Source organism: Dreissena polymorpha, chromosome 8 (assembly GCF_020536995.1).
Source record: "Dreissena polymorpha isolate Duluth1 chromosome 8, UMN_Dpol_1.0, whole genome shotgun sequence".
NCBI lineage: Eukaryota > Metazoa > Mollusca > Bivalvia > Myida > Dreissenidae > Dreissena > Dreissena polymorpha.
Window position 1 is genome coordinate 7,302,133 of NC_068362.1, and position 12,511 is coordinate 7,314,643.

General features: G+C 35.1%; 1 protein-coding gene across 10 annotated transcripts in view; it reads right to left on the reverse strand.

Annotated features, from left to right (window-relative positions):
• The window catches only part of LOC127842337 (activated Cdc42 kinase-like), a 124,101-nt gene that overhangs the window by 40,538 nt on the left and 71,052 nt on the right, over window positions 1-12,511 (reverse strand). For all 10 annotated transcript variants that reach the window (XR_008031557.1, XM_052371787.1, XM_052371790.1 and 7 more), the window contains one exon: window positions 3,932-4,038. Coding sequence is in view for 9 of the 10 variants with exons in the window: in XM_052371787.1 (XP_052227747.1) it covers window positions 3,932-4,038 (107 nt within the window). In the remaining variant the exon portion in view is untranslated. The remainder of the gene's footprint in view (window positions 1-3,931; window positions 4,039-12,511) is intronic.

Here is a 12,511-nt window from a genome sequence, read left to right on the forward strand (position 1 = left end):
ACAAACAAAGAGCAAAAGACATCAATAGTATAAAATGGCAATCAATGAATCATTTTCCTTGATGAAGTATAACTTCTATTCAAGGCATTGTATAGTCAAGATTACCACTGAGGACAAACCATTTGAAATGTCATCTGTTACCTCTCAGTACAAACCTATTTTAAACTCATTTTCAAGAAATTATCGATTTCTTGCATGGACCTGTAGGTACATTTTAATTCATCATGTAAATGGTAAATTGTGGGTGAAGTGTGAAACTAACGTATATTACACAGAAATGGTTATGAAGATACGGCAGTTTGGATACTCTCCCAATAGATTAATGTTAATCTAAAACATATGCATGCACAGTGTATTTATTGATTGATATTATATTAAGGCTCCAAAGAACAGCAAAAAACATGCTCATTGTGTGTGCGCTATTTGTCTATATTGATTGAGGAGGTAAAAGGAGTGGTGTGGAGTGTTTCGTCTTTTTATCAAACGTAAAACATGAATATTTGATCACGACCTCATGCGCAATGCAGGTTGGCTAATCTCCATGTATTATGTAAAGAAAGAGACTTGTTGTGTACACATACAGCAGAATGAGTCACTCTTCATTGACTGTGCATGCACGTTCCAGACGCAGCAGTAGTGGCAGAGACCAATTATAAAATCTTCTAGCTGTGTGATAAAGGTTGAATTAATGCATAAATAGATCATCACCCTTGGAGGGCAGTTTCTTTTGAGAACAAGAGCACAGCATAAGGGTGCCAGCACGGCTTCCAGTGCAGTTTTGAATAAATGAAAGCTTGTCAGATTTTGTTTTTTTGTTTTTTTAGAGGTCACAGTGACCATGACCTTTGACCTAGTGACCCATAAATGGGTGTGGCATGTAGAACTAATAAAGGTGCAGCTACATATTAAGTTTCGAAGTTGTAGGTTGAAGCACCTTGATTTTAGAGCCAATGTTCAAAACCTTAACAAAATGTTAAGGTTTTAGCACGACGCTGACGGCGGACGACGAGCTGGCTATGACAATACCTCGAAAACAGCCGAGCTAAAAATTATGAATTGTGATATAATTATATAATATTGTTATAGTAATTGTTATGGCATTGAATATGTCCCTTATAGCTGTGCAATTTCTGAACACCTATCCCTTAACCCTTTGCATGCTGGGAAATTTGTCGTCTGCTAAAATGTCATCTGCTGAATTTCTAAAATTGGCATTTTCTTCGATTTTTTTCAAAGAACACTATCAGAATAGCAAACAGTTTGGATCCTGATGAGACGCAACGTTCTGTGGCGTCTCATCTGGATCCAAACTGTTTGCAAAGGCCTTCAAAATCCGGTTCCCGCACTGTAAGGGTTAACCCATTTATGCCTAGCATCTAGAAAAAAGGACTTGGCAAACAGCGTAGAGCCAGAGGAGACGCCGCATGATGTGACCTCATCAGGGTCTGTGCTGTTTGCTTAAAGAAATTTCTGTAAGAAATATTCTAAATATAGAATGAAATATACTAGACATCCCTAATTTTGGAAATAAATTGGTCAAATTTAGAAGGATGGGAGAGTCCACTAGGCATAAATGGGTTAATTATCATGCAACAGATTAGTGTGCTACCACTTAAAGAAGCATTTTTGAAAATCAGTCGTCATGGTTTGTATAAATATTCAGGAAAAACACGATGCAATCCATTATTGCTGATGCCTCTTGTGGACTCCTTGTTAGTATTCAACATTAGTATTTCAATTTAGTGGCCCATTTGAATAAGTCTTAGAAAATAATGTAGGTCAAAATAAGGTCTCGGGATGTGAGTGTTTGATTGAAGTATCAAGCCTTTTAGTAAGTAGTCTTGATGTTAATGGAACAGTCATTTTGGGGATAACCAAGAATGATGGCCATCTTCATAAGATCAATTTTAAAGTTCAATGTACCAGCAATTCATTGTGGGGGTAACAAATTGTCCTCCTAGTGACTCAGAAATCACTTCAGGCTATGAATTGCAGCAGTACAGGACCATGGAAGTCAGTCCAAGGGATCGCATTTCACTCTCCCATCATTTCAACCACCTCAACAATGGGCAGGTTACACTAAACAGTGCCAGATTACACACCACTAGGACTTCACTGGGATAGGTTGCACTCCGCTAAGACAAGTACAATTTGTAAACATTGGGGGTATGTCACTCACGGAACAAAAAATGTCCCTTTTGTTTCATAACACTTCCGAAAAGGGGTGGCAAATTTGTTTGTCACAAGGGATTGTGTGATAAAAATGCATTAAGGCAGCTTTCCTATTTATAAGAGTACAGCATTATTATTAAGTTTGTTTGACAATGAGATTGTTGTATAGTATTGCTAAACAATTAGATATAGGACACCACAAAATCACGCTGGATGAAGGTTTCACTGTTGTTACAGTGCATTGTATTAATGGTCTGATAAATTTTAAATGAATACTTTTTTCAAAATTGAACATCACGCTAGAAGAAAAACATACTTAAGTTTTATTTGTAGATGAACATGTGATGCACACAAAACAATACTGGTTAAAGATTATTGTCCTTTTTTTTCTCAACAAACTTTTTTTGCAGATAATTTTGTCACAAACTCTTAACAAGACATTACTTGCCATGTGGACACAATCAGAATCTAATTGTACAACATTTCCAAAATCATTTAACAAGAATTTAAAACATCAAGCATATGACCAATGGTGTTTCCTTATTTATAACATAAATCTTCAGTTGACTCTTTCCCACTCCAAAGCAAAGTGAAACAAGATATGTGTTTGTCAGAAACACTATGTCCCCTTTTGCGCCGCTTTGAAGCTATATATTTGACCTTTGACCTTGAAGGATGACCTTGACCTTTCACCACTCAAAATGTGCAGCTCCATGAGATACACATGCATGCCAAATATGAAGTTGCTATCTTCAATATTGCAAAAAGTATTCCAAAATGTTAAAATTGGAGCAAATACACAAACAAACAAACCAATAGACAGGGCAAAAACAATATGTCCCCCACTATAGTGATGGGGGACATAAAAAGGCTATGTGCAAATAGCATAAAACCAGAACAGCCTGCGAGCAACTCGCAATCTGTTCAGGTTTTATGCTGTTTGCTGCTCATCAGTATCTTTGGAATTGAAGCCTTAAAAACTTGAATCTAGTAAGAAAGGTCTTATATTAAATATAACTTTCTAAGGGACTACACATGCGTGAAGATATGTATCCAAGTGGTAAAGAGTTAAGAGGGAGTCAGTAGCCACTGACTCTTTCTGACATCTTACCTCTTTACTTTAGTTGATAGGACATAATTAGTTATGATGATGTCTTCTATTTGTATGTTTGAACAAATTAATGTTATGTAACCATAACATGGATAATATAATGAACCTGGACGTTGTTTTCCCTTAAACAAATACATTCCAGCCAAACTGAACATCAAATCATAGCATGACCATGATCTTTGATATACATCACTGAATCCTTAATGAGTAAACTGCCTTTATAGTGTGACAGCTACAAGCTTATTGTGTCAAACATATTAAAATGTTAATCAATTCTAAACAGCGACGTTTTCTTATTAAAAAAGTACCAATGAAAGGCACTTAACCTAAAATACAGGAACATTTTTGGAATTCCGAGTCCCAGGAAGAAAATCCCAAAACAAAGGAAAGTTGTGTTTGTGTTTTTTCCTGTGCAGTCTTCAAAGGCTAATCAGGGATAACACTTTCCTGTTAGGGTGAATTTTTCCTTTGAAGGTAGTCTTTTCTAAACACAAATCCAGTTTAGATGGAAGGTGTCATCCCTAATTAGCCTGTGGGGACAGCACAGGCTAATCTGAGACAATGCACATGCATTAAGCCCATTTTCCCAGAAGAAGGCTAAAAAATCAAGATGTTCTCTGGATTGTGAATAAAATTCGTTATACTCACGTTTTATCAAGCACTGTTATAACGTCATAGGCTTTGTAGTAGATGTAGTCCTTTGGAACTGTGACTTCAGGGAAATCTTTGATGGCTTTAACTTGCGTTGGTCGCATCTGGAAAAAAGATATATGATTGTAATGCATCATTCTTAGAAACAATACTACAAAGAAATTGTCAAATATATTTTTTCACTACTAAACAGTATGTGTAAGGCAAGGCATGATTTTGTATGAACAAATATCTAATCTAATTTGTCATGCATTTGTCACATCTGGAAATAAACAGTAAACAGTTTGTCAAATTTCTGTATAATAATCTAAGAAGTAAACAGTATAAACGATTGTCAAATTTCTGTATAATCATCTGGTCACATCTGGAACTGAAAAGTGACGACATAATAAACAACAAGGGACAAAATTGTCACAAAACCAGGTTTTCATTGTGAAAAAAAAATCTGATAAAGGGAGAAAACTCAAACTGAACTTTTGAAACAAAATTAACCCCCTTTGTAAGTTTGTTTTTTAAAAAAATCTATTTTTAGTCGTGGCGACCATGACATTGGAGATATTGACGTGATTCTTTCGTGCGACACACCGTCCCATGATGGTGAACAAATGTGCCAAATGATTTTAAAATCTCACAATGAATGACATAGTTATGGCCAGGACAAGCTCATTTATGGCCATTTTTGACCTTTGAACTCAAAGTGTGACCTTGACCTTGGAGATATCGACGTAATTATTTCGCGCGACACACCGTCCAATGATGGTGAACAAATGTGCCAAATGATTTTAAAATCTGACAATGAACGACATAGTAATGGCCCGGACAAGCTTGTTCCGCCCGCCCGCCAGCCCGCCCGCATTCGCCAATCTAATAACCAGTTTTTTCCTTCGGAAAACCTAGTTAATAAATATCTTTAAGATGCAATCAATCACACTGAGGTCACATCTGTAAAACAACCATCTGTAAAAGTAATTGCCATTTAGTGCAATCAGTTTATTGATCAGTAAATGCTGGTGAAGGATTGAGATAGCCCTTCAAGGCTTTATATTTAAGTGACAAGCACCTGAAGGACACGCATGGATTTTCAAATTTATGGCCTCATTAGTCCTTGGTCAATCAAACATGGACAAAAACACTTTGGTCAAAATAAGCAATTGACACAATTTTTTAGCAAAGTCCGCACAGGCTAATCAGGGAGTACACTTTCCGCTTTTATTGTATTTTTCGTTTAAAGGAAGACCTTTCTTGACAAAAATCCAGTTTAGCTGGTAAATTTCATCCCAGATTAGCCAGTGCACACTGCACAGGCTAATCTGGGATGATACTTTACGCACATGCATTAAACCTTTTTTCACAGAGCGAGGCTCATTTTATTAAGGCTTGTTTGCCAGAAAAAACTGTTATCTAGTGAAGAAATATTCAGATGACGCACACCGCAGTTTCACACTCAACCCTTAACCCTTTCCCACTCAGAAGGCAAAGGGAAAATGGTTATATGCAAACAGCATAAAACCAGAACAGCCTGCGAGTAACTCCCAGTTTTTTCAGGTTTTATGCAGTTTGCTGCTCATCAGTATCTATGGGTTGGAAATGAAGCCTTTAAAATTTGAATATAGTAAGAAAGGTCTTTAATTAAATTTAACTTTCTGATGGACTACAATTGTGCGAAAATACCTGAAAATACATGAAAATATGTATCTAAGTGGTACAGGTTTAATTTGAAATGTTAAGGTAACAATGTAACCATAGGCAATAGGTTTTTCAAGTGCTGGCAATAAATGCATGGCTTTACAAACAACACATCACAGGTGTGACACAAGCATACCTTTGATAGAAAATAAATCTACAATGAAAGCTCTGTGCTCATACATAGAAATATGTGGAAAGAAATAAACAGTGCATGCGTCACTTACAGCATATTATTTATTTCATTATATAAAAGGTAAGGGACATAAACCTTTAAGCATGATCTTTTAAATATTGTGAATTCCACCTTTGATAAGGCAATTTGCACTTTTTAGTTTTATCATACGTTAGTACCATACTTACCTTTTAAAGTTAGGTATAATAATTTCATGCTGACATTGTAAACCCAGGATACACCACACCAAATGACCTCTACCATTAAAGATTGAAGACAGTTTCCAATGATCACACACTTGGTATGAAATATCTATTTCGTTTTACTGATTGCTGAGGGCTAAGATAAACTCATTTTTTGCCAAATTAAAACTCTCACCAGCTGACAACTAGATTTTCACCATGTTTACCCAAGCTTCTTAGTTCCACTACACTATTCACCAACCCTTAACCATGTTTACCCTGCAGGTACCATATATTCCCAACTTAACCCTCTTCGTAACAATGCCAGCCCACCCATCTCAAATTCCTGGTACCCCTTTAGTATAAATATATCATAATACAAATATAACCCCCAGCAGAATCAATGCTTTCATATTACTTCAAAACATTCAAGTGCACAAATCCTTGCCCAAAACCTGATTTATCATATTGGCTTATCACAGAAAGTAACATTTGCAGAAGCTATTAACACTGGCAACTGCTAAATAAGTGTTCTTTATACTGGTTTTACATGTAAAAAAAAACTATAAAAAGTGGACTTCTATAGGAACATCCCATCCCATACCAGAATGTCACCCACCAACACCCACTTTTGGAAAATGGGAGGCATTTATCAGGTAAAATACGGTATCAGACCTAATTGAAATCTAAGGATATGGGAGGACACCATGAGGTCAGTGTCCTCAAATGTTTACCCCTAGCCTCATATCCAATTATTTAATTACCCTGCTTATCATTTAGAAGTGTCCCCATACTAGATTTGTAGCTTGACACTACTCTCATGAAATGTCAGTGCTCTGTTAACCCTTAAAGCGCTGGAGCTGAATTTTAAAGGCCTTTGCAAACAGTTTGGATCCAGATGAGACGCCACAGAACGTGGCGTCTCATCTGGATCCAAACTGTTTGCTATTCTGATAGTATTCTTTGAAAAAAAATCAAAGAAAATGCTAATTTTAGAAATTCAGCAGACGACATTTTAGCAGACGACAAATTACCCAGCATGCAAAGGGTTAAGGACATCATGAATACCTCACAAACTGTATACAGGGATTTCAATTGATTTTGAAAACCAGGAGTCAAATGACTGCATTCTTGCAATCGACAGGGGTTAATAGAATTGTTCAGGGGTCAAAGTACTGAAATGACAGTTATTTTCTTTCTGCATATTTGTTAACTGCTTTGAACATGTTTCTTTGTATAAATTTTACTGAAATACTATGCGAAAAAAACACAATTTTAATGATATACAAAATATGATAGAGTTAGCTTCCTGATAATATTTCCATTGAAATTTTGCAAGGTTGATAAATTGAAGGAGTCAAAAGCAAGAAAATATCATTCTGCTGGCATCAATAACCCTTTCAGTGCGGGAACCGAATTTTGAAGGCCTTTGCAAACAGTTTGGATCCAGATGAACGTGGCGTCTCATCAGGATCCAAACTGTTTGCTATTCTGATAGTATTCTTTGTAAAAAAATCGAAGGAAATGCTAATTTTAGAAATTCTGCAGACGACATTTTAGCAGACGAAAAATTTCCCAGCATGCAAAGGGATAAGCAGGATTCTGCTTGATAATTATCACATCCCTGCTTTAGGCATTGAATCACATAGACACTTCATAAAATGAGAAAAATCAACAAGCACTCAGGACAGAAAAGCACCTAAAGCTTCTATTAAAGTACCTTTGAATAATTTGGCCTGGTTCTGATAAAATATGGCTGAACCCTTTTTGTGCCTAGTGGACTCTTCCATCCTTCTAAGTTGGATCAATTAATTATAAAATTATGGATGTCTAGTATATTTATTTCTTTATTAAGAAAATTTCTTACAAAAATTCCTTTAAGCAAACAGCGCAGACCCTGATGAGACGCCGCATCATGCAGTGTCTCATCTGGGTCTTCGCTGTTGCCAAGGCCTTTTTTCTAGACGCTAGGCATAAATGGTATAATTCAATTGCAGAAAGTGTTGTCCCAGATAAGCCTGTGCACAGAGTGAACCCCAACAGCGGATTTTCGTTGAAAAGAGAACACATTCAAACTACAAATTCCATATAACTGTACAATGTTGTCCCAAATTACCTTGTCAGTGGACTGCACAACTTGGCCGCTGCTTTATGCACTTGCATTTAGCTCAGATTTCCCAGAGTTTGGCTAAATTAATTGAGTCTCGTTCTGAGATAACTGGGCATAATGCATGTGAGTAAAGTGTCGTCCCAGATTAGCCTGTGCAGTCCACACAGGCTAATCAGGGACTACACTTTCTGTCTAAATTGGATTTTTGCTAAGAAGAGAATTCATTTAAACAAAAAATGTCATAAAAGCGGAAAGTGTCGTCCCAGATTAGCCTGTGCATACTGTGCATACTGCACAGGCTAATCTGGGACGACACTTTCCGCACATGCTTTAAACCCAATTTTCTCAGAACGCGACTCAATTAACTACACATGATAACAGCTTAATAAGTTCAACCCAAATGTTTCAATTCTACTCTTATACACAACCAAAAACAAGTAGAGCTTTGCAAAACTTGCTGCACACACATTTTTTTTGCTGTTACAATCTTGTTTACCTTAAAACTATGCAAACTATTAGTTCAAATACAAATATTTGTGCTTCACAAAATAATAAGTAAATGTATATGTGACAAGGCTATATTTAACAATAAACATAGCAAAAAATTGAGAAATATTTCTTTATTAAATTATGTACACATGAAACGAAGCATAATTATTGTTCAACATTTGGAATACTTGGCCAATCATTAACAACAAGAAGAAATAATAAATAATCCAAAAATATACATACCAACTCCTTTTTATATTTCTTTGTTTTAATCATGATTTTATAACAGTTGATCTATTTATACACTTGGCACACCTAATCCACAACAAAACCATTAAAACACTTGAAAAAAAATTCTTCAGTCAATGAACACGTAAATAATCCAATTAAATAACACTCTAGACACAGATTATATCTGTAAACTAGGTTACAGATCACCAAGTGCTAGTAATTGTAACCCTTCCTAATGAAGAAAGATAATTAATAAAACAATCCACACTTGTTCTAATTATAACTTCCCCGTTTATTACACAATGATCATTCATGCCGCACCGAGCAGGCATTAAACCCTCCACTGACTGTTCAACACAAAACTGTGGAATGTAGGCTATATGAGAGCTTTATTACTGTCTGTAGATCATTATTTAACTTTGCGTGCACAGGCATGAACAAGTGTACAATACTTCACATAATCGCTCATCCCCCAAAAAATAATAACCGATCCACATAAACCACAAGCAGTTGTACTACATCCACTGTTCAATCCCTGGACTCTCGTCTTGTATTTAACAATCACTCAGCGAATGTTCTTCCCACATGAATCAGTCATAAACATCAAAACACCAAGATTTAACATTTAAAAATAAAATGCTCTAATAGAATCGAAAGTTTACACACTTTAATCTTTAAACTTGTTTTGTAAGCAAATTTAGATTTATTTTAGATGCCACATGAATATGTCATGATCACATAACAACACTAAGAGTTCATATCTAAATGCTATGCTCTAATTAAAACAGAAAATTTTAACATTCTAACAAAATATTTCAATAAGATTAATATCCTCCAACTGTCTCATGTGGTTTTACTATGCCTGTGTATGTACATCATACACAAATGAGGTACATTTCATCAAAACGTATAACACTCCAAGCTTGTTATTTAATATCCTGGTTAAATCTTAAAACAGTCCCAATTAAGGCTTAACACAGCCTGCATTCCAAAATTGTTCAACAGTGCATGCTTTGTAAACAAGTCTTTGTTGATCTTTTGTGACCAGGAACAAATATTACATTCATTTTCATTTGTCAAACAAGGAAACAGTTTGCAGCATGTCAGACAGAATCAATATGAGACTTTTGAAGTCAATAGTGGGTTACAGGCAACTGCATTTGTGTAAATGTATGAACCTTTACAACATAGTTACATATTTTGATGCATTTGCAGTCCCTTAGAATTTAATTTAAATTTAATTAAAGACCTTTCTTACTTGATTCAAGTTTTAAAGGCTTCATTTCTAACCCTTAGATACTGATGAGCAGCAAACATCATAAAACCTGAACAGGCTGCGAGTTACTTGCACGCTGTTCTGGTTTTATGCTGTTTTACCATATAACCACTTGATAATCAGATTATCTCATTACCATATTACCACTTGATAATCAGATATATCATAACCGTATCACCACTTTATAATCAGACATCTCATTATCATATTACCACTTGATAATCAGATATCTCATCACCGTATCAACACTTGATAATCAGAAATCTCACGACAGTATCACCACTTGATAATCAGATATCTCATGACCGTATCACCATTTGATAGTCAGATATTTCACAAACTTATCACCCCTTGATAATCAGATATCTCACAACCATTTTAGCACTATCTTGATAATCTGATTTCTCACGACCGTATACCACGTTAATATCACTGCTGTATTACCACTTAATACATCAGATATCTCACTACTGTATTCACACTTAATACATAAGATATCTCAAGACTGTATTACCACTTAATGCATCAGATATCTCACGACTGTATTCACACTTAATACATAAGATATCTCAAGACTGTATTACCACTTAATACATCAGATATCTCACGAATGTATTACCACTTAATACATCAGATATCTCACTTACTGTATTCACACTTAATACATAAAATATCTCAAGACTGTATTACCACTTAATACATCAGATATCTCATGACTGTATTACCACTTAATATATCAGATATCTCATGACTGTATTCACACTTTATACATCAGATATCTCACTACTGTATTCACACTTGATATATCAGATATCTGACCTACTTCTTACAATTTGTGATATTTTATATCAAGAGCACCACCTTGCGGTTGCAGACCGCTCATCTATTTTTATTTTTAAGGTCAAGGGACCTATCTCAATTTCAATCACAAATGAGGGAGAGGTGGAGTGGAGAGGGTGTATAGTGTGGGGGTGTGGTATTTATTACATTATCTTCCGAAAATGAAAAAAAACATGCTACAAAAAAATATTTTTTTTTGGGGGGGGGATTCTTGACGGTATTTCAAAAATAAAATAATAAAAATAAATATTTGTGTATTTTAACACTTTCAAAAAAAAATATATTGTGGTATGTCAGGTATGAGTTGTTTTGTCAAAGTATCAATCAAATCTAATCATAAATAAAGAAGTCATGGCAATTTTAACAACATTTAATAATTTGACCTTGACAGTCAAGGTCATTCAAAGGTCAAGGTAAAATTCAACTTGCCAGGTACAGTCTCCTCATGATAGCATGAAAGTATTTTAAGTTTGAAAGCAATAGCCTCGATACTTTAGAGGTAAAGTGGATCTAAACACAAAATTTAACCATATATTCAAAGTTACTAAGTCAAAAAGGGCCATAATTCTGTAAAAATGACAACCAGAGTTATGCAACTTGTCTTTTAATGTTCCCTTATGAAAGTTTGTGAGTGTTCCAAGTATGAAAGCAATAGCTTTGATACTTAAGGAATAAAATGGACCTAAACACAAAACTTAACCAAAATTTTCAATTTTCTAAGTATAAAAAGGGCGCATAATTCTGTCAAAATGCACGCCAGAGTTATCTAACTTTGCCTGCCCAGTCCCCTCATAATAGTAAGTAAGTGTACCAAGTTTGAATGCAATAGCATTGACACTTTTTGAGAAAAGTGGACCTAAACGCAAAACTTAACCGGACACCGACGCCGACGCAGACGCCGACGCCAAGGTGATGACAATAGCTCTTTTTTTTTTCAAAAAATAGGTGAGCTAAAAACTCAAAAATATAAGTAAGAGTCTAGATAATGCTAACAAAATATGAAAGCTCAGTGTCTGAAAATAAAAGACAAACTCACCCAATGTAAAAATATTTATGTACTTCCAATCAGTCAGCGTTCACTACAGTCAAACCAAAGCTGTGGCCTACTAACACTAAAACAAGGCATACAATCAAGTCTCTCAACAAATATCACCATTAGTTTTTTTTATAACCGTTTGACAAAGTTTGTGAATTATTTTATCATAAAAACACTAAATTCTACCATACATTTTTTTACCAAAACAATATAATTTAATTTGCATTACTTTTAATGTCATTCACTTTAACACACTCTTATTTCTTCATTCAGTATTATCTTTTAGTACATTTTTTCCATTATTTCTCACTCGAAACAAAAGTTCATCTGTTGAAATCCAGTGAGTCTTATTGGCTAAAATTTTATTTCTTTTCACTACAGAGTGCTTTATCTTAAGCCAGTCTTTCCCTGACAAACGTTCTTACATGTTAATTGCAATTTATGAACACTTTTGTTATAGTGAACATAAACTGCCAATCTCCCAATCTACTTTGACAGCATGGTTTGATAAGTATTTTTATGACAACACTTTCACATGTCACCATCATTACCTCA